A 26,185-nucleotide genomic window follows, 5' to 3' on the forward strand; every position below is an offset into this window, starting at 1 on the left:
GTTTCAAACACTTTTTTCTCTGTTAAAATGTCATTTGGAGTCTTTTATAGATAACTTTCCAGACAGTGTGTTGGGTTTTACTGGCACCATAGTGTGCCTTGTGAAAGACAATTTAAAAATTGCAGTTGTTACAGTACCTGAGAAAACATTTTCAAGGGAGTTGAGATTGTAGTCTCAATGCCATGCAGTCTGTAAGTATGGGCTTCTGTTAGGAGGAATTATAAGCATGGATGATTTTTTTTTCTGCCTCTTCTGGGATTGGGAGGAGGAGGAGATCTAATTTGATGGACTTTCTCCTAGTTGCAGCAATTTTCCTTCTCAAGTAACCTAGCAGCCTAGCCCAGTAATATATTCAAACAGCTTTGCAGAACTCATAAGTAAGATGTAAAATTCACTTGGCACAGTCCTCAGCTGCATTCCTTCTCCAGAGCATAGGAATCTTATCATAGTCTTATCATTTGCATGTAGTACATACAAAGCTTTGAAAATCAACAATAGCACAACACTCACACAGATATATGCAAGGTCATAAGTGCGTATGGAACATTCCCTGCTCATTTGTGGGCATGCTGCAAGTGTTCTCTGGTGGCCCAGGGTCCCCAGGGAGCTGCGAGGCTTTCTCATGGAGGGCACATACCCAAGCTGTGCTTTGTCTTCTAACTCAGTTACTCTCAAACTGTTACCTGCAGTGCATGGCCCCAGCCATTGCCTACTATGAATAAAGCATGATGGGGATAATTCATGGTCAGCTGATGGTTTACTTACTACATACTAAGGGCTGCAGGTTAAGGTAAAGGTTGTAAAACCAATCAGAAGGTATACCTGGTGTGTAAATACATCCAGTAAAAGTTAATAACAGATTAGCTGATTTTCCTACCTGTCAGAATAGTCACTTTGTGAAAAAGAAGTTCCAAAGTCAGTGAAGTCAATACAAGAAGTGGAGTTTTTCTAGAAAATGGACCTGCTCTGAGATAGTAAACTGATTTAGCAGATTTCAGGCTTAATGAATCTGAGTTGATTAGATATGGGAGACAGATAGGTTATGGGCTATTCTGTACAAGAGGTATTGTATGAAACAGGTTCATATGGATTTGTGTGGAAAAAAATTCTACATCTTTAGAGGTTAGATGATTGAGAGTCAGCTCTTGACAGCCTGAGGTTAAGGGCTGTGATTGTTTTCTAATTGTTCTAAGCAGGGGAAGAAACAGGCAGCACCAAGCACATGCTGCTTTGGGAAGTACAAGGAAGGTGGGGAAACATAACAGCAAAAACGTGAAAAACACAGAGAAAACATATCATGCTGCTTCAGCAAATGGGTGAGGGGTACTCAGGGTGGGGGAATTTGGTTTGGTTTTTTGTTTGGGGGTTTGTTTAGGGGGGGTTGTTTGTTTTGATTGTTGTAAATGTGGATCTGCTGCTGATATATCCGTAGCTGTCCTTTGCTGCTGATGTCTTAATGACATTATCAAATGACATTTGTCACCTGCTGCAGGTGAATCTGCTTGATCAGCACTGGACCAGATGATCCCCAGAGCTCCCTTCCAACTCTTGCCATTCTAAGAGATGCCGTAAGCTGAACATTAGTGGTGTAACTCAACATCACTGGGAGTTACTGGTGCTGTTGACCTACTGTCCTCCAAAAGAATGTACCCTGAAGGGGCACAGCTGACAGAGTTCTAACATCTCTCTAGTTCTTGTGCTCTTCTGGGTTGTACTGTTCTCCAGGAGTAACTATGAGATGTGACATGCAGTATGACTATGAGTATATAGAAACATACAGTTTGTGAGAGGAGTTTGAGGAGAATATTAGACAACCATGAAATCAGCAAGCTGGGCTAATAGTAAAGAAGATGGTGGGATCTGCCTATGAAATGGGACATCCTTTGATCCACAGTTTAATTTTTCTAGTAGAGCCAAATCATGTTTTCTTCACAGTAGCAATATTCCTTGTTTTTTGCTTGGTGGCAGAAGGATCTAAGAGCTTAATCAGAAAGTTAAGCTAGTGGACAACATCCTAAGAAATACTGCTACAGGCAGGGAGGAGTCCTCAGATTTTAGAATACTTAAAGCATCTCTCTCTTTCCAATCCCATCCTGTGTCACAGTCCTTCTAAGATCTTTCTTATCTTTATGACCAATGCATTTCTTGCCCCATGCAATCATCTGCCTCTCTCATCCTTCTGCTTATTTCAGTATTCCTCACTATTGAATCATAGAATCAACCAGGTTGGAAGAGACCTCCAAGATCATCCAGTCCAACCTATCATCCAGCCTTGTCCAATCAACTAGACCATGGCACTAAGTGCCTCATCCAGGCTTTTCTTGAACACCTCCAGGGATGGCAACTCTACCACCTCCCTGGGGAAGGTGATGAGCGATATAGACCTGGTGGAGTGATGAGGCCAGTAACTGAGGAAGGGTTGGATATTCTTCTGCAAAGAGGAAGTATTGAAGGGGGTGAAAATTGAAGTGACTTTCTGCTTCTGTTGATATTAAATAATGGTATTACTACTGGCAAGAGGAATGCATCTTTTTTCCCTTTGGTTCTCTGGCAGCAGTGGGCAAAGTTATGTAAGTAGAAGCCAGAAACCAGCTGGGCAAGCACAGTCAGTCCATCTCTTCTCTTATACAGAAAAAAGATCAAGGTGTTGGCTGCCCTAGAGTATTGCCACTTTTCTGCTGCTGGAGCTGGCTCCTTACTGGGATAATAATCAGTGAGGTTGGGGGAGAAAACACAAAATTCATTGCAAAAAAAAATGAAATAATCAGAACCATAGTTCAGCTCAACTCTTCAAATCACTCACAGAAATGTATTTCCTCTGACAAATCCCAGATAAATGAGAACACAACTTCAGATTTTATATAGGACATGGAGATAGAAAAGGATAGCAAAGCTGTCATACTAAGTGTTGAATGAGACAGTGATGAAAAGTGAATTATTACCACCAGCCTACTGCAGAAGACTGCTGGCAAGAACTCTGAATCATGTGCTTGTCAAGAAAGACTTCTGTAACTGGTATATCTTTTTGGACTAGTAGCTATATTTGTGGAAAAAAAGCAGTATAGAGAAGTAGTTGTGCCTATTTTTGTCATCTGTGCAACATCAGTGCACGTAGTTTCAAAAGCTTTGATAGTAAAAAGGAGAAAATGACATACTTAAATGCTTCCAAGTGAAGTGCAAACCAATCTAACCTTAAAATGAAGATTAATGAAAGCACAAGTCAAGTGGAGACTTAATTCAGTGTTTATCCACTATTCAAAAATGCTGAATATTTTCTCAATTGTTTTTATGAATATGTATTTAAGTATTCCTCTGAGTCCCTGAAAGCTACCCCCAAAAGTAATAAGGAAATTAGAAACAGTGTTCCTTCTTAAAGGGGAGAGACCTAACTAGAATTCCGGAGAGGAGAGCACAATTATTATCAGTAAGAAATATTTTCTGATTTCTTAAGGCTTTTAACCCCTGTCTGAATTCTCTTGCTTGGAATAGTAATTCTGTGAGTTTATACTGAAGTTCTTCATTTTCTTCTTTAACAAGCTAAATAAAGCACTCTTCGTATGTGTGTTACTGAGTAGCTAATGGTCATTCTAAAATGCAAATTCTATAGAACAATATAATTGGACTGAGCTTAAGTCTTGGGCAGTTTTACAGATGAGTGAGTTATTTAGCTTGACTTGAAAGCCCTATAAAATTTTTATTACTGCCTGTGAAATATTTCTTCATTCCTTCCAGCTGTTTCCTGCCTTTAAGCCTTACTGAAAATCCTTCCAGCATAGCCTGTGACCTTTTCTTCCAGAGATCAGTAAGCAGAGCCTTCAGAGAACCCCTTCAGTTCCGTGAAGCTTTGCATAGCTTTGTTGCTGTGCTGCCACAGGGGGTCATCTTGCAAAATCAAGTGCTAATTTAATGTTTAAAATGTTACTGATGTGGCTTAGTTTTTAGTCTTGTGGAGTCTGGTGTCTGCATGTTTTCTTATCACTGCTTTGTGTTCTTTCTTGAAAGTGTCATCTTTTGGGTATGTGTAATCATGCCTAAAGATAAAATAAGGAAACGTGCTATCTTTTATCTCTACAAGTGGCATTCTGTTGTCACATATCTATGCCATAGAAAAAGATCTTACCTTGCATGAGAAAATGTTTAGGGAACCAGGATTAGAAGTATGTAAAAACAAAAAATCCCAAACCAAAACCCTGTGATTCGGTGTCTGACCAGAGGAGGCAGGAAACTTCAGTCAAGATTGCACAAATACAATAAATGCTGCTCATGTTATTTTCAGGCAATATTATACCATCGTTAATACCATAAAGTATTTTGAGTACTAGAATCATAGAATCAACCAGGTTGGAAGAGAGCTCTAAGATCATCCAGTCCAACCTAGCACCCAGCCCTAGCCAGTCAACTAGACCATGGCACTAAGTGCCTCATCCAGTCTTCTCTTGAACACCTCCAGGGAGGGTGACTCCACCACCCCCCTGGGCAGCCCATTCCAATGCCAGTCACTCTCTCTGGCAAGAACTTGCTCCTAACATCCAGCCTAGACCTACCCTGGCACAACTTGAGACTGTGTCCCCTTGTTCTGTTGCTGGTTGCCTGAGAGAAGAGGCCACCCCCCACCTGGCTACAACCTCCCTTCAGGTAGTTGTAGACAGCAATGAGGTCCCCCCTGAGCCTCCTCTTCTCCAGGCTAAACACCCCCAGCTCCCTCAGCCTCTCCTCATAGGGTTTGTGTTCCAGGCCCCTCACCAGCTTTGTTGCCCTTCTCTGGATACATTCCAGCACCTCAACATCTCTCTTGAATATACTAGTGGATACATAAAGATTGCTTTCAAAAACATTTCTATAACAGCTAAAAAAAAAGAGGGGAAAAAGTGCCTTGGTTTCTCAAATACAGAACTTTTCTTTAAGAACAGGAAAAGAGGTCAGACTTTTTTAGTAGAATATTTTGAGCACATGGCATTTCAAGCATCGATAACATTTATACCCTGTGGCAATCATGCTCCAAGCATCAGATGGGTTTATTTCTTCATTACATGCCCTGCAATTTTGTAATTTTTATTTTTTATTAAGGGAAACAAACCAATGATCATAACTACAACTCTACATCGATAGGGCACACTTAACTTGTGATTGCGCAACACAGACTTACAGTATGCAAGAAAAGCCAAGGCACACCTAGTTTGTTTTTATCTTTTCCACCTGCCACTGCTTTGTATTCAAGATATCTGCATAAATGAGATTAAGTTTTGTCAGTAATACTTCAATTACTTTTAGTTTTCAGTAATCACTCCCGATACTGTTTATGTGTGCAGAAATCTGTGTTATTGCTATTACATGGGAGAAAGAATAGAATTACAGCTTTGTTCCTGCCTTCTTGTTTCAAGACTTAAGTATAAAACTAGAGACTAAACAGGAAGAAATGGAGAACAGAACAAGTGCTTGCTGTTCAGACAACTATTTTGATGATCAGTGTGTTGTTAGCAAGCTGACCAACTCTTCTTAAGGTGTGGGGCTTTTTTCTGTTATATGCCTGGCTGCTTTTTTGTTGAAATCAGTCTATTTACACATGGGATCTTTTTCAGAGGAATAATGAGATTGCAGTTTCATAGTGTCTGATCTAACTGTGCTTAGCTTGGTGTTCATCTCCTTCCTACTCTATCTTAGTCTCAAGTTGTGCCGAGGTAGGTCTAGGCTGGATGTTAGGAGGAAGTTGTTGGCAGAGAGAGTGATTGGCATTGGAATGGGCTGCCCAGGGAGGTGGTGGAGTCACTGTCCCTGGAGGTGTTCAAGCAAAGCCTGGATGAGGCACTTAGTGCTATGGTCTAGTTGGCTGGCTAGGGCTGGGTGCTAGGTTGGACTGGATGCTCTTGGAGGTCTCTTCCAACCTTGTTGATTCTATGATTCTAAGCACTTCTTCCACAAATGGGATAATTGTGGAACGACATTGCCTTCGCAGTGGCAGGGGAGAGCCCAACTGCGCAGCCAGGAAGGAAGTTGCCTGCTGATATAGTCCAAGAGTAGTATGCCCAAGTGCCACTGGCAGCTCCCTCAAAGGACCCCAGGGCTTGCCAAGCCTGCAAGTTTGCACAGAATGGTGCAAAATTGAGGAGAACCATCCAAAGGCAGGGACGGTGTAAAACCAAGAGCCAGGCAAAAAGGTAGGAGCCATCCAAAAGCAGGGACAGTCCAGAACAGGAATTCTGTCACGGCAGGAACCTGTCCTGACGGGCACTCTGTCAAGGCAGGAGCTCTTTCAAGGCAGGAGTCTTTCAGAACAGGAACTCTCAAAGCAGGAACTTTCAAGGCAGGAACCTCCTCCCTTCTCCCTTGCTCTATTTAAGCTTTTCTAGACAAAACGTCCATTTACCATTTTATACTGGGCAGGAAAAGGCAGCCAGCCACTAGGCCAACTCCAGAACGGGCTTCCACATGGCTCAGCCCACACACAGCAAAGTGCCTTTTGCTGTGGCCCCCTCAAGCCCGCAGGGTGGAGGGGAGGGAAGCAGATTTTGCTCCTTCTCCCATTCAAACCTGTGGGGAGGGGATTTGGGGGGTGGGAGAAGAAAGGAATTTGAAGTACTTTGGAACAAAGAGTAAAGAATTGTGACAGGAAAAAAAGGTTATCTATTTGCACAAACTAGATATGATTGAGTTGCATAATGGCTCTTCATCTTTGCATCTTTAAAGAGTAAACATCCTCATGCCTTTCACCTTGTCATATGTCAGTAAGTCTTTCTATTTTGAATTGTCATGATTGTAGCAATTCACAAAATAGGGTGGAAGAAATTACCTTTCAAAAATTGGATAGTATGAGCAAATATATTATATCTTGGTCTAGTATTTGTCTGTGAAGAAGAAAAAAGAAATTGCCAGTAGAAAATTATCTGGTATTTTCTTGGTTCTGCAAAGGAAAAGATGGAAAAGAAAAAGTAGACTTTTATCCCAGCCTGTATTCTGGACTAATAATGGAACAGTTTCACAAAAGAAGTACAGATTCGGATGAAAATTTAGACAATAATTTTATTCAGTTATTCTTTATGTCCAGTCAATTGCTTGTTCTTTAAAGAAATTATACCTAATCGATTCAAATATAAAAAGCAATATGATATCCACAAGAAAAAGATATGCGATTTCTCAAATAAGGAAGCTTCTATGGTATATTCTGCCATTGATTACTATTTCATATTGTATAAGAGAGTTTTGAACTCTCTCATGTCACACAAATATAACTTGCATATGGATTCTTCACATTAAAAGAAATACAAAATTTGAAACGTGCCTGGATAATAACCTGAGCAACCTGATTGTAACTGGCTTTGCTCTGAACAGGTTTTGAACTAGATAACCTCCAAAGGGTCCTTGCAGCCTAAATTAATTCCCAAAATATGCTCCCCTAAATCTATCTACCTAAGGGACTTCTGAAAACTACTGCTGTTAGAAGGGAATGTTCATTTGTAAGATCAAGTATTTCATGGAAGAAATTGGGGTAAGAGAAGGAAGGACATTATTAAAGTTGTTTGTAATCTCTGCTTTATTTCAATAGTTAGCAATAAGCATAACCTTTCTGCCTCCAGGATACATCTCCTTTTTTGCTTTTCCTTCCTAATCTTTTTGTTTGTTCGAGCTAAGTCCTGGTTATTTTTTTTGCTCTTATGTGATCAGCATGCTAATAATGGACTGAAAGTAACCAGAGTTTCTGCTCTGGTATGATGTTTGCACTTGTGAAAAATTGTTCTGGTTTGGTGCAACACCTTCTGCTGTTTGACTTAGACCCGAGGCAGAAAGGCAGTGGTATGAGTGCCATACAATTAATAGATTCTCTGTTCAGAGTCAGGATATTAACCCTCCCACCTTCCTTCTCCCTCTCTCTGTTTCTCTCTCTCCCCTCCACTTATGTGGGATAACAGAAGGGAAGTAGAGAGTTTCAGATGAGGTACACAAACGATTTGCTACTAACAGGATCATAGGATGTCAGGGGTTGGAGGAGACTCAAAGAGATCATCAAGTCCAACCCCCCTGCCAGAGCAGGACCATACAATGTAGCTCAGATTACAGAGGAATGCATCCAGACAGGCCTTGAAAGTCTCCAGAGAAAGAGACTCCACAGCCTCTCTAGGGAGCCTCTTCCAGTGTTCTGTGACTCTTACAGTAAAAAAGTTCCCCCTTGTGTTAAGGTGGAACCTCCTGTGCTGCAACTTACATCCATTGCTCCTTGTCCTATCCCAGGGAGCAAGTGGGCAGAGCCTGTCCCCCCCCCCCCCTCCTGACACCCAGCCCTCAGATATTTATAAACATTTATTAAATCCTCTCTCAGTCTTCTTTTCTCCAGACTAAGAAGTCCCAGGTCCCTCAGCCTCTCCTCGTAAGGTATGTGCTCCAGTCCTCTAATCATCCTTGTAGCCCTCAGCTGGACCCTCCAGCAGATCCCTGTCCCTCTTAAGCTAGGGAGTCCAAAACTGAATGCAGTATTGAAGATGAGGTCTCACCAAGGCAGAGTAGAGGGAGAGCAGAACCTCCTTTGATCTGGTGGATCCTGTATTCTGAGAATATCAGATTACACCAAAAGGGGGAGGGAAGGGGGATGTATAAATTAAAAACAAACAAGGAAAATACCCCAAAACATCCATGCAGGAACCTGTGCCGTGCTACCTGCACAAAACAATGGAAACCAGAAAAAGAAAGCCCAGCCTCTCACCCTGGAAGAAGGAATTTTACAAACTACATAGCATCCCAGAAACACCCACTTCTGTCATGCAGCAAGCATTGCTCAGAGTGGTGTAGGATAGATACATAGATACGTAGATAGATATGTGTGATTTTTGGCTCAAACACCCTTTCACAATGATAATCAGGGCTTGGAGAAAGGCTGTTTACACAGTGCTTGAGATACATCATATATCTGTTTCTCATTCCCACCAATCCACAGCATATATGACTAATATTTCACAGATGGACATAAGTGTCCTCTGACATTGTGCTCAAGTACCTATAGATGTGTGATACAGCTTCAAACTGAAAGGCGTTTGGCAATGAGTTGTGTGGTGTTGAGCCAAAGCCAATTAAATCTTGCTTAGAAGAAAAATATTTTCTGTCAGGCTAAGCCTCATACTATTGTTATTAGATGGTCTCTGGCTGGGTCAAAGGCAGCCTGTAGGCTGTGTCCAGTTCTGGGCCCCTCAATTCAAGAGAGATGTTGAGGTGCTGGAAAGTGTCCAGAGAAGGGCAACAAAGCTGGTGAGGGGCCTGGAGCATAAACCCTATGAGGAGAGGCTGAGGGAGCTGGGGGTGTGCAGCCTGGAGAAGAGGAGGCTCAGGGGTGATCTTATTACTGTCTGCAACTACCTGAAGGGACATTGTAGCCAGGTGGGGGGGTGGCCTCTTCTCCCAGGCAACCAGCAATAGAAGAAGGGGACACAGTCTCAAGTTGTGCCAGGGTAGGTATAGGCTGAATGTTAGGAGGAAGTTCTTGCCAGAGAGAGTGATTGGCATTGGAATGGGCTGCCCAGGGAGGTGGTGGAGTTGCCATCCCTGGAGGTGTTCAAGAGAAGACTGGATGAGGCACTTAGTGCCATGGTCTGGTTGCCTGGCTAGCGCTGGGTGCTAGGTTGGACTGGATGATCTTGGAGGTCTCTTCCAACCTGGTTGATTCTATGATCATGTAGAGGGATGATGGTGAGTGAAACAGAAAAAAATAGATGGAGTAGGGTGGGATTATCTCAATTTTTACCTCAAGTCTCTTTCTGGAATTCTTTGGTGGAGTGGATTTGGAATTTTTTGTTCAAGGTCATCTGTAGCTGCCTTTGGAAAATGTGTAGGTATTGTTTGTGGGCAGTAGCTGACACGAGAACAACTCCTTTGGATTTTTCTGAAGTGCAGTCTGATCAGAAGGTCTCGCTTTACATTTTCAAAGTACACCAGTTTAGTATCTTGGTTTGAAGAGACCTTTCCAAAGTTTGCTTATGTTTGTTGTAAGCAATGGAATACAGGTGCACTCAAAATAACTGCTAAACACTTGACTAGATAGACTATTTACTTATTTAGATTTGGGTTGTTACTTTGGGTGGAGAGGAAGTTTAAGGCAAAGGCTGGTAAAAGAAAAATCAAGGAGTGCTGACAAAGGGCTTTACAGACCAGATGCACATTTTTGAAGAACCGGGGTGGAGAATGGGAAAATACCTAAGTTAATGAACTCTTACTATTAATATGCATGCTCTTGTAATATAAATTGTGGCTTGTACCAGCATGATTGATGGAGCAATTCTACCTGCACCCTACAACTACCTGAAACGAGGTTGTAGCCAGGTGAGGGTTGGCCTCTTCTCCCGGGCAACCAGCAATAGACCAAGGGGACACAGTCTCAAGTTGTGCCGGGGGAAGTACAGGCTGGATGTTAGGAGGAAGTTCTTCACAGAGAGAGTGATTGGCATTGGAATGGGCTGCCTGGGTAGGTGGTGGAGTCACCATCCCTGGGAGTGTTCAATAGAAGACTGCCTGAGGCACTTAGTGCCATGGTCTAGTTGGCTGTATAGGGCTGGGTGCTAGGTTGGACTGGATGATCTTGGAGGTCTCTTCCATTCTATGATTCTGCTTCATAACTCTGTATGAGTTTTGGGGTTTGTTTAGCAGGTCAAGGTCTAAAAAAAAGAATCTTTGGCTTTTGAGTCTTGTTCAGGCTGGTTCAGGCATCTCAAATGCTCATGACACTCAGAAAACTGTTTTTTGCCCCACCACTGGCAGACTCTTCTTTGCTGGCCATGTGCATTGATCCTCAGAGGTGTTAAGAGGTCCAGTACTTTCGGAATACAGAACAGATGAAGAAAAATAGATCCTAAAATCTCTTAATATCTACATAGCATATAAGATGTGGGTCTACAGGCTAATGTGCCTACTTGAAAGCAGTACCAGCAGATTGAGAGTAGGAGGACAACAGAAACAAAGGCAGAGGAATGTGGATAGCTGGTAAGAACATTAAGTCAGAAAGAAGAGTAAAAAATATTTCAGAATAAAAGAGAAGTGGTCTAATGCCAGATAGAACACTGAAATTCTCTCATTTGATTCCTGGGGCTTCCCTGGTATTCTGTGCAGGCTCAGTATGTCAGTTTATTTTGAGAATTGTTTTCCCACATCTTTAGACTGAATTGACAACATCTATCTGCTTCATCAAAGTGCTGTCAGTTTCTCAACACTCGTACAACATTTTGAAGGTTTGAAATGTCACACAAATGCTGAATAACATTCAATCAATAGGATTCACAAGTTTTAACAATGCTGGATGTAGCAATGGTTAACCCTGCCTGGCAGTATGTAGCAGTGGCTAATCCTGGCTGGTAGTGTGTCAGTCTTGTTCCATGACCTTGAAAAACGTCACCCTTACTTCTTGTGGTTGCCTCTCTCACAGTATCACAGTATCATCAAGGTTGGAAGAGACCTCATAGATCATCAAGTCCAACCCTTTACCACAGAGCTCAAGGCTAGACCATGGCACCAAGTGCCACGTCCAATCCTGCCTTGAACAGCTCCAGGGACAGCGACTCCACCACCTCCCCAGGCAGCCCATTCCAGTGTCCAATGACCCTTTCAGTGAAGAACTTTCTCCTCACCTCAAGCCTAAATTTCCCCTGGCGCAGCTTGAGGCTGTGTCCTCTCATTCTGGGAGGTGAGGTAGCAAAGTGCGGGGCTTGCCTGTACTTTTGCCATAAAAGGACATTATGACTTGTTTAGAACTACTTTCAGCTCCAGTTTAATGGCCTTGCTCCAGTGGAGGAAATTTTGCTCCTTGTACTTCCATCAGAAGAGATGATTAATTTTTAAACAGAGAAATACAAAAAATTTTGGCTTTTTCTTTGCTACTTAAACCACATTCTAAGTCTTTTGGAAAGACACAAACTCCCATGTGGCTTCAGATATGAGTTCAGATTCCCACTGATGTAACAGAGAACATATATATATACACAGAGATAGATGGGAGAAAAAAATAATGATTGTACTGTTGCATATAAGGACTAATCACTGCCCTACTAAGTTACTGATGCTGCATAATAAAGCTATGTTATAGTCTATTGTGGACAGATTATAGATACCTGACTTTCTGCCATTTAAGTATGTTTTTAAACAAGGTAGAAACACCAAAGTCTGTACATATCCTTGAAATACTTAAGATAGGGAGATGTTGCAGTGGTATGAACATTGTGTTGCCAGTCTGGCTCTGAGGTGTGCAAGGGTGAACTGCTGGTAAATCTCTTAATCCTGTGGAGCAGTCAGACACTTAACTGTTTTTGGTGAGTGTTCCTGCTCGTTCCAGCTCTGCAGCATGTCCCTAAATATATAGGAAGTAAATGACAGCATGAGGTCTTCTGAAACAGTTTTCTTAACAAAGAATTAAGAAACATCATGAGGTAGTTTTATTGAGTAGATATAAACCAAAGATCACACCTCAAAAGATGCAAAAGTAGGCAAAATAGACCAATACACTCTGGTGCTGTTTTCATAAAGGAGAAGATTTCCTAATTGCTGAGGGAAATCAATTCCTAATGGTGCAAAATTCTGTAGACTTGGTAATCTGTCATAAAGAAAATGTTCCAGTAAGTAAGGCTGAAATAGAATTCCTGGATGTTTACTTAATGATAATAAATTTTATGACAATCACTCCCATTTAAGACTGGAGATTTTAGACCCCATAGAGAAAAGGGTTTTTTTACTAACAGAGACCATGATTAGAGTGGAAAACAGGAGAGAGAGAAATTTGCTGTTTCCAGTTTATGAAGTCATAGAATCATAGAATCAACCAGGTTGGAAGAGACCTCCAAGATCATCCAGACCAACCTAGCACCCAGCCCTATCCAGTCAACTAGACCATGGCACTAAGTGCCTCATCCAGGCTTTTCTTGAAGACCCTCAGGGACGGTGCCTCCACCACCTCCCTGGGCAGCCCATTCCAATGCCAATCACTCTCTCTGGCAAGAACTTCCTTCTAATGTGATCCAAAATAGGGTAGAAAAATAAACTTAGGGTTCTGTGACAGTGATAAATCTTTACCTGAAATAAACATTCACCTCCTTTCTGGTAATGAGCACATTCACAGTGAAAGGAAAACAACTTCTGTGAAGAAGTCTGACTCTGTTTGTGATATTAGCCCACATACTTCTGACAGCGGTGTAAATAGGGTGAAAAGAGTATAGCTTGAAGCTGAACATGATCAAACATAAAATCATTGTAATTTTTATAGTAAAAAGAGTGAGTAGGTGAAAACAGAAAGAATAGATATGCAAAAGAAAGTAATGTGATAAAATGAGAGCCTGAAGAGACAGCATTTTTTTTTCTCAGAGTTAAAACCAGTGCCTTTAGAGGGCTCAAGCATGCTACATGGGCTGCAGCTGACAGTGCAGTGAGTGACAGCAGCATTCAGCACTGAAATCATTGTTAATTCTGACTACTTTGCTAGCAAGATTTTGAAAAAGAGCAGACAGTAATGGGAATTATTTTACTATTTAAATACTGCATGAGACCCAGGCGTGTTTTGACAAAACTGTTGCACTGTTGTCAAAGTAAAGAAGTTTTGCCTCATGTTTAGGTGGAAATTCCTGTGTTCCAGTTTGTGCCTATTCCCCCTTGTCCTATCTCTGGGCACCATTGAAAAGAGTCTGGCCCCATCCTTTTGACACCTGCCCCTTAAATATTTTGGGGCATTGATAAGTTCTTCTATCAGTCTTGTCTTTTCCCAGCTAAACAGCCACAGGTGTCTCAGCCTTTCCTTACCAGAGAGATGTTCCACTTCACCTTCCTAGCCCTCCACTGTACTCAATCCAGTAATTTCTTGTCTCTCTTGAACTGGAGAGCCCAGAACTGGGGACAGTACTCCAGATGCGGCATCACAAGGACGAAGTAGATGTGAGGGAGAACCTCCCTCAACATGCTGGCCACACTCTTTTTAACATACCCCAAGATACCATTGGCCTTCTTGGCCAGAAGGGCACATTGCTGGCTTGTGATTAACTTGCTGTCCACCAAAATGCCCAGATCCTTTTGCACAGATCAGATCAGCTACTAAACAGTACTGGTTCATATATTTATTCTTCCATAGGCATAGGACTCTACACTTGCCCTTGCTGAACTTCCTTAGGTTTGTCTCTGTGCAGCTCTTCAGTTCGTTCAGATCTTGCTGAATAGCAGCACAGCTTTCTGGAATCTCAGCCACTCTTCTCAGTTTTGTGTCATCAGCAAACTTGCTCTGGATGCATTCTGTTCCTTCATTCATGTCATTTATGAATAAGTTGCAATAAGTTATGTTAAGGATATACTTTTTCTAGAAAGCTGTTTCAGAAATTAGGTGAATTAATTCACCTATTCTGCCTTGTCACTCTTCCTGCCACAATCCAGTATCTCCATAGCAGAACAATCTTGAAATAAATCATCTGCAATATGCTTTGACTCAAATGAGATCAAAATGTCACCTATGATTTTCTTCTGTTTTCATTGAAAACCATTTTACAACCGACAAATTCACCTGCTCCTCTAAGTAAAAGTCAGCTCTAGGATTTCTTTTCTTGCAGAAAGTATTTCACTGTTAGTGCTGTTGAAAGTTAAAACAGAAAGAAAAGTATTTTTTCGTAGTTGAAAGCTGACAGGTCTTGAGCACAAACAGAATTTGATTTCATAACAATAAAGTGTATTTGATGACCAGCTTATGTACACCTCAGTCTGTCTCCCTCGTTTTGGATCACCTTTAATAAACATCTCATTATATTCATGGCACAATCTTTACAGCTCAGAATTTTATTTTTAACAAGACAAAAATGTGTTCATTAGCACTGACATCACAAAGTGTGGACAGTAAGGCCATTCTTATTACAACACTTCATTTTGCACTGACAAAACAGGAAAATGCACATTGCAAATTGTTATTAGCAGCAATGCTTGTATAGGTTAAGTCTACAGCTCAGAGTTCAATGCCATAATAATCTGCCTGGATTATTTGGTACCTCATGTTCATTCATGGACAAAACCAATCAGCATGAACATAATCCTGCTTAATGCTTCCACCATGACCATTAAGATTTAGTCCAGGATTTTCACTTGCTACTGCAGATGGAACAAGGAGTTGGGAGAAAGATCTAGGATAGTGATCAGATCTGATGTTAAAGATGATGTATAATACTGCATAAGTGCTAACAACAGGTGACTGAGTTCCACATCAGTTTCTTTCTGTGTATTTAAATTAGAGAAGCAGCAATTTCTGCCAGGCTCCCTGGACAAGGCTTATGGGTGCCCCATCCCTCCCTGCAATGGGGCATATTAGATTGAGGTTTTTTGGGTTGGGGGAAAATTCAAGGGAGTTTGCCAGGGATGTGGTAATTGCTCTGTAATGTCTATCTCTGTATTTCTCTCTAAATATAATTCTGTATTTTTTCTCCAATTTCATTTGAAAGCTTAATTTCTGTCAGTTATCTCTTAAAAACCACAACAGTACCCAAACACTTGCAGGGAATTCTGGTGCTGTCTTCTCAGCTGCTGAGGCTTCTCATCTTCCCAGGCTCATAGCAGGGGTGCTACGCCTGTAGGACTGGTTTATACAGAACTGCTGCTTTCCTAAAGTCTTTGGGTGTGATTGTGTTTTACTTTCTAGATTTTGTACTGGACTCTGTAGGTCACAGTAGATGGAGGATTTTCTTTCACCTGTTAAGTTCCCTTTACTGTAGGACTACTACTGTATGCTCATGTTTCCAACAATGGAAAGTCCATGCATGCTATTTTCTTAAATGTGAAAATGAAAATACTGCTTTTAGCTCATGTAGTACATCCTTTCATAGAGCATACCCTTAACACCACCTAATTTCCTTATTTCTTTATTTTATGCTGATTGTAATGTCACAAGTAGTGGGAAAAAAAAATAAGATAAAGTGGAGTTGCACTTTTTGTTTGTGCCTAATAGGATAATCTGAATCAGTATCATCAATGCAATGAGTATCATGCAATTGTTTAGCAAAATGGAATAGCTTGTCAGACAAAGTTGCAATCCAATTCATTTAACTTCCCTACAGCCTCAACCTGGGACATTCCACCCCTATATTCAATCCCATAATTCCTGCTCATCGCACTCTCATCTAACTAGAAACAGATTCTCTATATAGTGAACAGTGCCATCTAAATCCTGCATCTTTCCAGTGCTTTTTTTCAACCCCATCTGTCGCCCAGATCCTGGACACAACTCTTCTCATCGAATGGGACTTCTCAGATGACATCAACTATCTGAAAGAAACTCAGTAACAACTTGTACATACTCAAAGCCCCTTAGTCCACATCAAAACTTCTTTGCAGAACACACTTGATCTTACCACCTTCCTGCATTGCCCAAACATACATGTGGTGGACTTCCCCCACCAGGAGATAACCACCCCTTGGACAGGTTGTATCCCCACCCAAAGGCAGAAAACGCCCATACAATTCTCCCAACAAATCCTTTTCACAAACAAAGGAACTCTGTTTCCATCTGCATTGTGCTCAGCAGCACTCAGCATCAAATAATGGACAGTCCCAGTCCATTCTCACTTAACTCTGCAGTCCGTGCATCCAAGCAGCCACCCACTGCAAAGTCTCAATTCCTCGTTGTAGAATCCCTCTCAGCACCATCTGGCTCAGTCCACAGTCGTCTCAAATGGCATCTCCACCCCTGGGGCAGTCAAATGGGACAACTAAGTCCAGTTCACTTCCTCTCTTCAAGCTGTTGCTCCAGTTTGCTTCTCATGCATGCAGGAGTGAAGATCCCTTCAGCACAGATGAATTCCACCTCGCTGTCACAGATGAGTTCCAGTACCTACGAGTTCCATGCTTCCACTTGTCTCTTGTACCAGGCCATCCACCACCCCTGAGGTACCGTCCTGCAGCTCCTCTGCGCTAGCTGCACAACCAGAAGTGAACCTGCCCCACCGCCAGTCCCTGCCCTTATCTTCCTTCCCCAGTCTAAACAAAATCGTTTCAAGTTTTATTTAACCTTTCCCAGCACCTCTCCCACCACCTTCTCAACAGACAGATGGAAAAGAGGAGGTTCTGGTGGTGGACGAGGAGCAGGTGGCAGACTTGGGAAGAAAACGGGATGAGTGCCGTTCACAGCAACCACTGCCTGACCAGAGGCGTCCACCCTCACCGCTGCCTCACCGGCCAGAGGAGACGCTACGCTCAGGGCACCCTTGCGGCTCGCCCTGCCGCTTGAGCTCGGCTCCAGGGCTGCCGCTAGTCCTGGCTGGCTGCTCTGTGCAGAACCAGGCAGTGTGCTCGGGAAGCGGGGCAAACCCCCTCTCCCTCCCACGCTCGGTACCGCCAGTGCCGCCACTGTAAAGTTAAGGCTGAGTCGCAGCGGGGGATGGAGATCCCCAATCGCCGCTCTCCGCATGTTCTCCGACAGGACGCAATCCAAATGCAGGCTCGCCGTGTACAGCCTCAGCCTGCCCGTACACGCTGCCTGTGCTGGGACAAAAGGGGTACGGAGGCTCAGTCGTTTCTTCTGGAGCCGCCAGCTCATCCCCTGAATTGGGAGCGGCTGCGCCCAGCAAGAGGGTGGCCGCCACGGCCATCAGCCCGCCAAGGGGGACTGCGCTGCTTCCGCCTGGCGCCATCTTTGAATCGCTGTCCGGGGTCGGAGCTACCGGACCAGAGGCAGCTGCTGGCATGGCTGGAGCCGCCCACGTTTCCACCGCCCGTGGATTCCCATCAGGAGGGGAAAACACGCAGGGGTTTGCCTGCTCCACTCTACCCTACCCCTCCATCTCGCCCCGTGCAGGGCCGTTCGGCACCATGCTGTGGGTCAGCGAGAGCCGTGGCCGCTTCAGGGGCGGGGGTCCCATATCAGCTTCAGCCACCTCAGACCTTTCAACTCGCTTCTTGCCGCTTCTCTCTCCCCACTCCGCCACTTCTCCAAGCCTTCCAACTCTCCATGCCAGTTTCACTAAGAGGCACCATTTCCCCTAAGCTTTAATTCTGTATTTTTCACCAATTCAGTCCATGCAAAACCAACCATCTTGTTCCCCTTACAGGCCACCAGTTATTCTGTCGTGGGTTTTTAAAGAGAGCCGGCAGAAATTAAATCAAATTGGAGAGAAAATACTTCTTTTTAGAGAGAGAGAAACTCAGCAATAGACATTGCAATGCAATTATCATGACAAACCCCCTTGAAGTTTTCCCCATCCCAAAAAACCTAAATCTACATCCCCCAGTGCTCCAGTCCCTCTCCAAGAGGCCTACTACTTACATGTTCTTCCCGATAAATTGGCTTCAGCCACACAGGCAGGAGGAGGAGGCAAGGAGAACAAACTGGCCTTGCTGTGAGTCTGTAAAGAGATAGCAGAATTATGGCATTGAATGACAATCTTCTAGTCCCCAGAAAAAAAAAAAACCTCAACCCTACAGCCTCAACCTGGGACAAGGATTTACAACCAGAGGTTTGTCTCTCTAATTCAGATTCTCTGAAACGATGAGGGCTTGTACTGATAATTATCTTGCAGAGTTACAGCCGCTCTGATAAATGGCTTTTCTTCCTCTATTTTTCTGTTTACATTTTTCCTACATGTTTATACAATGTTATATCTTCTGATATAAAATTTTCTCTGGTCAAGTCTTTTTGCATAGTTTGGTTTCCTAAAGTTATTGTCCCGGGTTGGGGGAGGTTCCCCCCAGGGAGAAGTGGACTCAGCACAACACAAAACCCTTCTTTTTAAAAGTCAGGGAAAGATGAAATTGTGTTTTCTTATAGTATAACAATGTAAAGAGAGATAATAACTAGAGAAGGAAGGAAGGGAAAAAACCAATACAATAACCTTAAGGGAGATGGGGGAGGGGTCAAGCGGCGGCGAAGCAGCAGAAGCAGCAGTAGCCAAAACAGCAGCCGGGGAAGATAGGCAAAGCTGAAGCAGCCGAAGCCAGCGGGAGAAGGGGCAGAACAAACTGTGCTTCTAGACATTAAGTTCTTGATGCTCCAATGAAATGATATTAATTTATCTATTGTTGCCATTTATGTGGCCTATCCCTGGAATGTTCATCTCTCCCCTATGTCTGAGCTAGAGGATCAGCTCAAACGGCCCCAGTTATGCATATAAATTGTCTTTTAGAAATTGAGACATGTTTCTTTACTGAATTAACTTGAATTTTATGTACAATATAACATAGTTTATTTCATAGAAGAAAACTGTTTTTTCCTTTCTTTCTTTTTTTTTTTTCTTTCTGGCCAAATTTTGTTTTTCCCTAGGAGGATATGATTTCAGTTCTGTGGATTTTGCCATTTACAGATTTATGGTTGAGTTTTTTTGGGTGACAAAATTCATACAGAAAAATTCTGGTTTGTTGTATTACAGAGAAAAAAAACCCAGTTTCTCCATGTAGATATTTAATCTTGGAAAATCAAAAATGTACTTGCCCTCTCCCCAGAAAAGTTTTGAAATTAAGTTAATCATCATCTTTTATTTTTTGCAGATGGGGAACTCAAGGAGATTTCACCACTACCCACCCTCGGCCTGTTGTCAAAGTAAAACTCTTTACAGAAAGCACTGGAGTGCTGGCACTTGAAGATAAAGAACTGGGAAGAGTGAGTATTATATGTCAAAACAAACAATATATGAGAAGTAATGCTTAGAAATAGAAGTATGGATAAAATGTGTTGTGAAATGGTATAAGATATTTGGTTCAGCACCTGCTTTGCTGCAGCTGCTTGTCCTCTGTGAAGTTTTCTTCCCTTTTTAGATGACTTTATCCTCACAGGATCATTTATGCTTCTAGGCTAAAGTTAGGTTCTAGATGGTAGAAAGTATCATAAAAAGAGGAGGGTAGTATCATCAAGGCTGAGAGGGTGTAGAAATGTTGCACCCCACTTTCTGCTGAAATTCTCCCCTCTGACATGTAACAAGTGAAGGAGAACTCACTTTTTAATGCTCAGTTCTGCAGAGACATGGCTGTTTCACTGTCAAGAAACCACCTCTAGTTGGGAAAAGCAGGGCTCCTTCCTGCTTCATGTCCTTTAACTGCAGACAGCTGCAGAAAGACAGATTCTCCCATGCAGTGGATCACTTGTTAAGGTCAGGATTGTGTTCCTAGTATTGCTTTTTCATGCCTTCTCTCACATTCCTGTAAGAGGCTTCCAATACGAACGTGAGATAGGCGTAGCAAAGGTTTCCAATAGGATTAATGCACTGACAGGACCCAGACAGATACAGAGGAGCCACAGGTGTGCAGATGAGTAGAGCAGTCAGTAATATCTGGATTCAAAAGAATGAAAAAAGACACTGGAGAGAAGTGCAAATTAAATGCAGTTTCTCTCTATGCTTGCTCAGTCCTCTCAAAGAAGCAGAAGGACAGTCAATGAGAAAGTGCAGGGCGGTGGAGGAGGGACCTTCATGCAAAGCAGCCAACATAGTAATTGCCAAAGAGAGGAGAAAAGAAACAACAACTGAATAAAAGGGCTAAGAATTACAAATGCTATCAGGATCCTCTTACTCTGCAACCTTAAATAGCCAAAGTTCAGGTATAAGCTTGTTTTGCTGTCTTACCATGCAGCTTGTCTGAATTTCTAGAATGGGAAGTTGAAAGATTTTAAATCATTTTAAACAACGGAAACATTTCAAATGTTAAATATTGAATATAGCTTTTACCTTCCCTGTATCCTGGTGGTCCTGAAAGGTTTATTTTCTGGTTTTCTCCCTACCTCCTCTCCCTTCCCACTCTTAGCTACTTTCTCCAATATCTGTATTTGTGAGCTAGCCAAGCCAGTTTAAAGAATGTCATAACTTTTCTTTCTTCATTGGGAGTGGTTGTTCCAGTGGGTTCTTTGGGGACCAGGGAATATATGCACACATGGGTACCCCACTCTGGGTACAGTTTCAACGCTTTATTATAGCTCAAATACTAGAATCAGAGAGAAGGGTGTACTGGAAACTACAATGGTTATCGCTCAAATACTAAAATCATAGAGAGAAAGGTATATGACAAAGAATTCCGAGTAACTCAGTTGATCAAAGAGCAGGTTATACTCGCCTTATCCAACTGACCAATAAAAATCCTGAGATGCATAGATTGCAGAGCTGGCAGGCACTCATCCTCTTAAGGTAGGTGTCCAAACCAGCTACCTTGGCTCTCTGTATTTATGGGTTCAGAATTCTGTGACATATGGCCAGGATGTCCCAGAAGGCCGAACAAAGATGAAGCTCCACCTTTATTTTGGAATCTGTTACATACCATCTTTCCCTTACTGCTCATGCACATACTTGCAAGTATGTAACCTAGTGAGTATCAGCGTGTTGTGACTTCTGATCAAACACATACCAACTCTTCCCTCTTACAATGGTGAGGGGAGAGTGAGAGAATAGAAGCAGGTGGGGCTGAGCTCACTGGCATGTGGTTGGATAGAGACTTACCCAGCTATCACACACACAAGGCAAGATACATAAAAATTGAGTGAGGGAAGAAGAATCTTCTGTTTCTATTGCCAGTCCTTACATGCCTGTTGCTTTTTGGCAGAGACTGCTTACTCCTATCAGATCCTCCAGGTTTGGGCAGTCTGTATCAGTATTAGGCTATTAAAATCACCAGTTCTTGCCGTTTCCCCCCACCCTTTGTCACAAAGAACAAAGACAATAACTCTTCCCCAAATGTTAAAGCTCGTACTGAGATTAGGTGAAACAAGACATGCCTGAGAGTTGCTTGGATACTAATTTTACATTTTATAATCCATTCCTGATTTGCCAAAAATGTCCAGACTCTATCCTTGACCAAAAAGTACCTTCTGCAAACACAAATCAGTAAAAGGTAAACTTCCCACAATGTTCCTATACAGTGCATGAAAAAAGTCGTGTTGGCTGTGCATCAGCATGTTTGGACGTCTGTCCTCCTTACCAGGTCTTGCAGTATCCACCTTCAAGCTGGTGATGGTAGATACTGAACTTGGGAGAAGAGAGTATCTTCCAGTTTACCTCTGTGGTTCAATCAGAGTATTTGAGAAGAGTGGTTGATATGTTCAGGGGAGATTGGGAAAATATTTGACAGAATCTTTACAAAATAATTTTAAGATCCCATGTATACTCATGGCTTTCAAAGCCTTGTTTTGTTGTCAGTGTCTTCATTTTCAGCTTTGTACATGCAACAACTGAGGCAGTGTGAAGAAGCCTTCAGAGTTTGGAGTCAGTCATTCTGAAAAATCAGCCTGGTGGTTTCTGAAGCTTGGAGATCTGACACCTCTTTTCCTTATTCAGTACTTTGTATACAAAGATGTTTAAAACTACTAATTCAAAGTGACAACCATTGTGCTTGCTTAGCACACATGTGAATGCAGTGTGGGAACAGCAGGTAGTGTTTGGTTGCTGGTACTTTTAAAGTGTAAGAGTATTTCAGCCTCGTCGCTCTGACTATTCAATTAAAAGGGAGCTATTGTCTCACAGGCTGCTTGTCACAGTCAGCTGCAGCCAGCAATAATTACTGCGTGCTTACGGTTATTTGCTTTGGTGCTATTACGCTGTGTTTGAGTTGAAGACATTATAAAATAGCTGTGCTGGCTGGGTACCCATACTCACATGATTGCCTAATTTCTGAGTGCTCAGTGCACTGGGCATGTTGTTTATCTTCAGTGCTGCATTTGAAGAGACCACTAAGCAGAGACAATTTCATACTGTGAGTATGTTAATTTAAAACCTGTCATCATGGGGAATGTGTTTCTCCATCACATTTGAAATGACTGTGGTTTTGGAGGTATTTTTTTCCTGATTTTTTCTGTCTAATTTTTAAATTTGGAAAATTACAAGATTGCTTCCATTCCCCGTTTTGCTCTTGCAGCAAGGTGCTGTGTCTGGAGGAGCATTATTGTTCCCACCTAATGGGGATTTTCTCACTAGCTGCTCTGAGAACACCTCTCATCAGAAATTCTTGAGATTTTTCATTCAGGCATACTCTCTTTTAGATTTGGGGGAGGAGCTCTTTAGGAAGGACTTAAAGGCAACTTTTATCATTTGCTGAAATACAAGGAGAATGTTCATCTGGCAGTATCAGCAGAGGTCCATTGATTGTGTAAAATGCTAAATCTTCCTGATTCCTTGTCCGCAGCACTACTTTAGAAAGCTTTGTTACTGTGCTTTTGCTCAGTTGTTTTTCTGCCTGTTTTTTGTTTCTTTTTTACACATCTTTTAAACAGCCTTGTCTAAGTTTTTCAGCTGTAATATTATTGTAGCTGAAAAGCAAGAGATCATAGTAGGTGAGATTATGGAGTTCATAAAGAATACTTACAAGTGCCCTTGGTGATCAGGCTCTTATTAACCCATTTTTAAAGGGTTTGATGGTTGAGAACTTTCCTAAGAGAATCACTTTCAAGCAAGTCATCTCCTTTAACCATTTCTACCTTTTTTCCTATCTTAAAGCAGCTTCAACAATTTTGGTCTATAACACTATTTTAAAATGAATTAAGCAGAGTGGATTTAGCTAGGAAATTTTGCTCAGACAATAACCAGCAGCATAAATGTGTATGTGCCAAATAATAATGGGTGCTTATTTTATAATGTATGATTTGCCTGTCCTCTCTGCTTGCACTGGTATCTTTTTGAATCACTACATTTTGAAACATGCGAGAAAAAGCCATCCACAGAATGAATTAGTTCTGTTGCATGATGAAAGCTTCACCAAGTGCAATTGAAGGAGCACATGATTTTGTGTGTCAGATACTTGCTGGTTTTCAATTTTTAATATGGAAAAATTGAATTGGATGTATCTCCAGTAGAGCACAGAAGTTAGAGAATTTGGTTTCTCCAGTTCATCATGACATTTCTTGTATAACCATGAGTGTATGTACTCTGAACAGTGCTTGCAATGTTGCTTTTGGTTAAAGACACAAAATTCATGTCTCAATTGCTTGTGACTTAGACCATAAGTGTTTGGGCTAAAAATTTTCATCCTAGCTAAAAAGGATAAAATGTAGGCTTGGTCAATGGCAAAACCCAGTCATTTGTGACACCATTTGTGCTCTGAACGACCATGTCAGGGAACTTCTTTTGTCTCATAAAAGCTTTTGGCTTTCCTGTTGCAAACTATACAGTTTGTAGAAACAAGGGAAAGTGAGTGCCAGAAGCAGCATAGGCTACCTGGAGAGACAGGGGGCAGAGCAGGATAGGGGATACTAGGGCAGCCCCAGGCATCATCTCCTTGGGGATGGGGACAGGTTAAAGGTTTGGTCTGCTTTTTGAAGATGGCCTAGGCTGTGTTATGGGGCTATTGATATGCTGTATCTGTATTTCTTTAAGGTCTCATGGCGTGAACTGTACTGAAGGTGAGAGAAGGAGTTTCTGTTAAACTTCATCTGCCTCTGAGCCAGGGCTTCAAGAAGCAGCTGCAGATCTTTTTCACTTCATTTTTTCGCTTGTGACAGTGAGCCAAAAAGTAGCACAGCCTGCTTACCGTTGTCATGATTACCAGGGTCTGGTGTCCAAGTTTGAGATCTTAAAATGTGTCTTAGACCACTCTAACTTGTTAAAATCTACCTCATTTCAAATACTTGGACAATAGAATGAGTGACTTCAGCACTTGGGCGCAGCTCTTGAATGAACATCATGGCCTTGGGTAGAAGTAGAGGGTGTGGAAGGGAAACCAGCTGGGATGGGAGGACACAAGTTAGCTCTGCTTGCCTTGTAGCTTCACTGGTCCTTTTTAAAAGCTGCATTTCCTTTTGACAATAGTACAACTGTTTCTATCTAAACATGGGAATACCAATAGAAAATATTTCTGCAATCACTGTTGCCTCTGAACCTTCTCTCTTGTTACCTGCTCTCAGAAAGCTAAATTGTCCCAAGTTTGATTTGTTCAAGTTTTCAGAATGTTTTGAGTGACTAAACTTTCATTTCATACCTTTTAAAGAAGATATTATCAATGTACCAAAGGTAAAGGAGAGTTAATAGTTGCTTGGCTAGATTGTTTGACTCAGTCATACTTCAAATAACTTCTCTGGTGATACAGCTGCAGACTTAAATCTGCAATTGAAACACAATAAATGATGGTTAGTTAAGTCATTGAATGATATTAGCTTTGTATCTTTCAACTCTTTGTATTTTAAGCCCACATCTTGCACTGATCCATAAATGTACACTCTATAATATTTAAGATTTCTGTGTTTATTTTACATCCAAATTATGAAAGTCATGAAGTGAACTTACTGTTTTTTCAGTCACAGTGTTGTCTGAGGAAAAGTAATATTAGATATAATTGGACCACATGGTCAAGTATTTTTAATGATTGCAAGATAGTTGAATTTAATGAATTATCTCAACCCACACTGTTCTAATACTATTAATTTGCTTTCAATCAGCTGAAGCAACACAATGCATAGCAGCTATCTTTGGTGTGCACTACTCTGGTCATTAATAGTTCATTATACTTTTTAAGGCAGTTTACCTGTTAGTTTACTTATTACAGACACAGTCCTAGACTAACCGTGATTCACTGTGCTACTGCCGAATAATAGACTATGGTGATATTCTCAGATATTAAAAAAATAAGAGTAATTAACATAACTCTGAAATGTCTGCTCTACTGAGTTTTATATCCCTCAGAGGAGACCTATAAATTAATACCTTTTTTTTTTTAATAGATTGTAGAATATCAGCAGTGCTGAAAGGGACTCTGACACAGAATAGCCTAGGAGTTTTCTCCATGGACAGTGGCAATGACACTGTACTGCAGTGTGCCATGGCAGCAAGAATGCTTTTAATAACAAATTTTAGCAAATTTTTACTTTCCCTATATCAAGGGACATCTCTTCAAGTGTTTTGGTTCCAGTGATTCTGTGGAAGCTTAAAGTTTGTGCCACCTGATGGCAATGCTAACCAATACACACTGGTTAGCATTGCTCTTAAGGGCAATACCAGTATGAAGTTTATTGTGAAGATAATGCCTTTCAAATGTCTTATGTGCATCTCTGTACACATCATTGTGTGTAATGATAAAAAGTTTGATGACAAAGTTTTTAGCTCTCATTGTTTAAAGCTGGGAGGCAAGAGAAAGTGCATGAGAAAGCTCCACAATACTTCAGTGTGCTAGTTTGAAGCAAGCTGGAATGTTTTGGTAACAGAACTAGATAACGGGCAGTGAAATGAAAAACAATTGTGTCTACTTCTCTCACAGTCACGCTGAGAACTCTGGGAAGAAGAAAGTCTTATTCTCCATTTTTGTTTCTCACTCT

At 41.8% G+C, this 26,185-nt stretch overlaps 1 protein-coding gene across 19 annotated transcripts in view; it reads left to right on the forward strand.

Annotated features, from left to right (window-relative positions):
- The window catches only part of CADPS2 (calcium dependent secretion activator 2), a 315,634-nt gene that overhangs the window by 129,998 nt on the left and 159,451 nt on the right, over positions 1 to 26,185 (forward strand). For all 19 annotated transcript variants that reach the window (XM_064142033.1, XM_064142028.1, XM_064142027.1 and 16 more), the window contains exon 7: positions 19,456 to 19,567. In XM_064142033.1, coding sequence (XP_063998103.1) covers positions 19,456 to 19,567 — 112 coding nt within the window. The remainder of the gene's footprint in view (positions 1 to 19,455; positions 19,568 to 26,185) is intronic.

Source organism: Pogoniulus pusillus, chromosome 4 (assembly GCF_015220805.1).
Source record: "Pogoniulus pusillus isolate bPogPus1 chromosome 4, bPogPus1.pri, whole genome shotgun sequence".
Taxonomy (NCBI): domain Eukaryota; kingdom Metazoa; phylum Chordata; class Aves; order Piciformes; family Lybiidae; genus Pogoniulus; species Pogoniulus pusillus.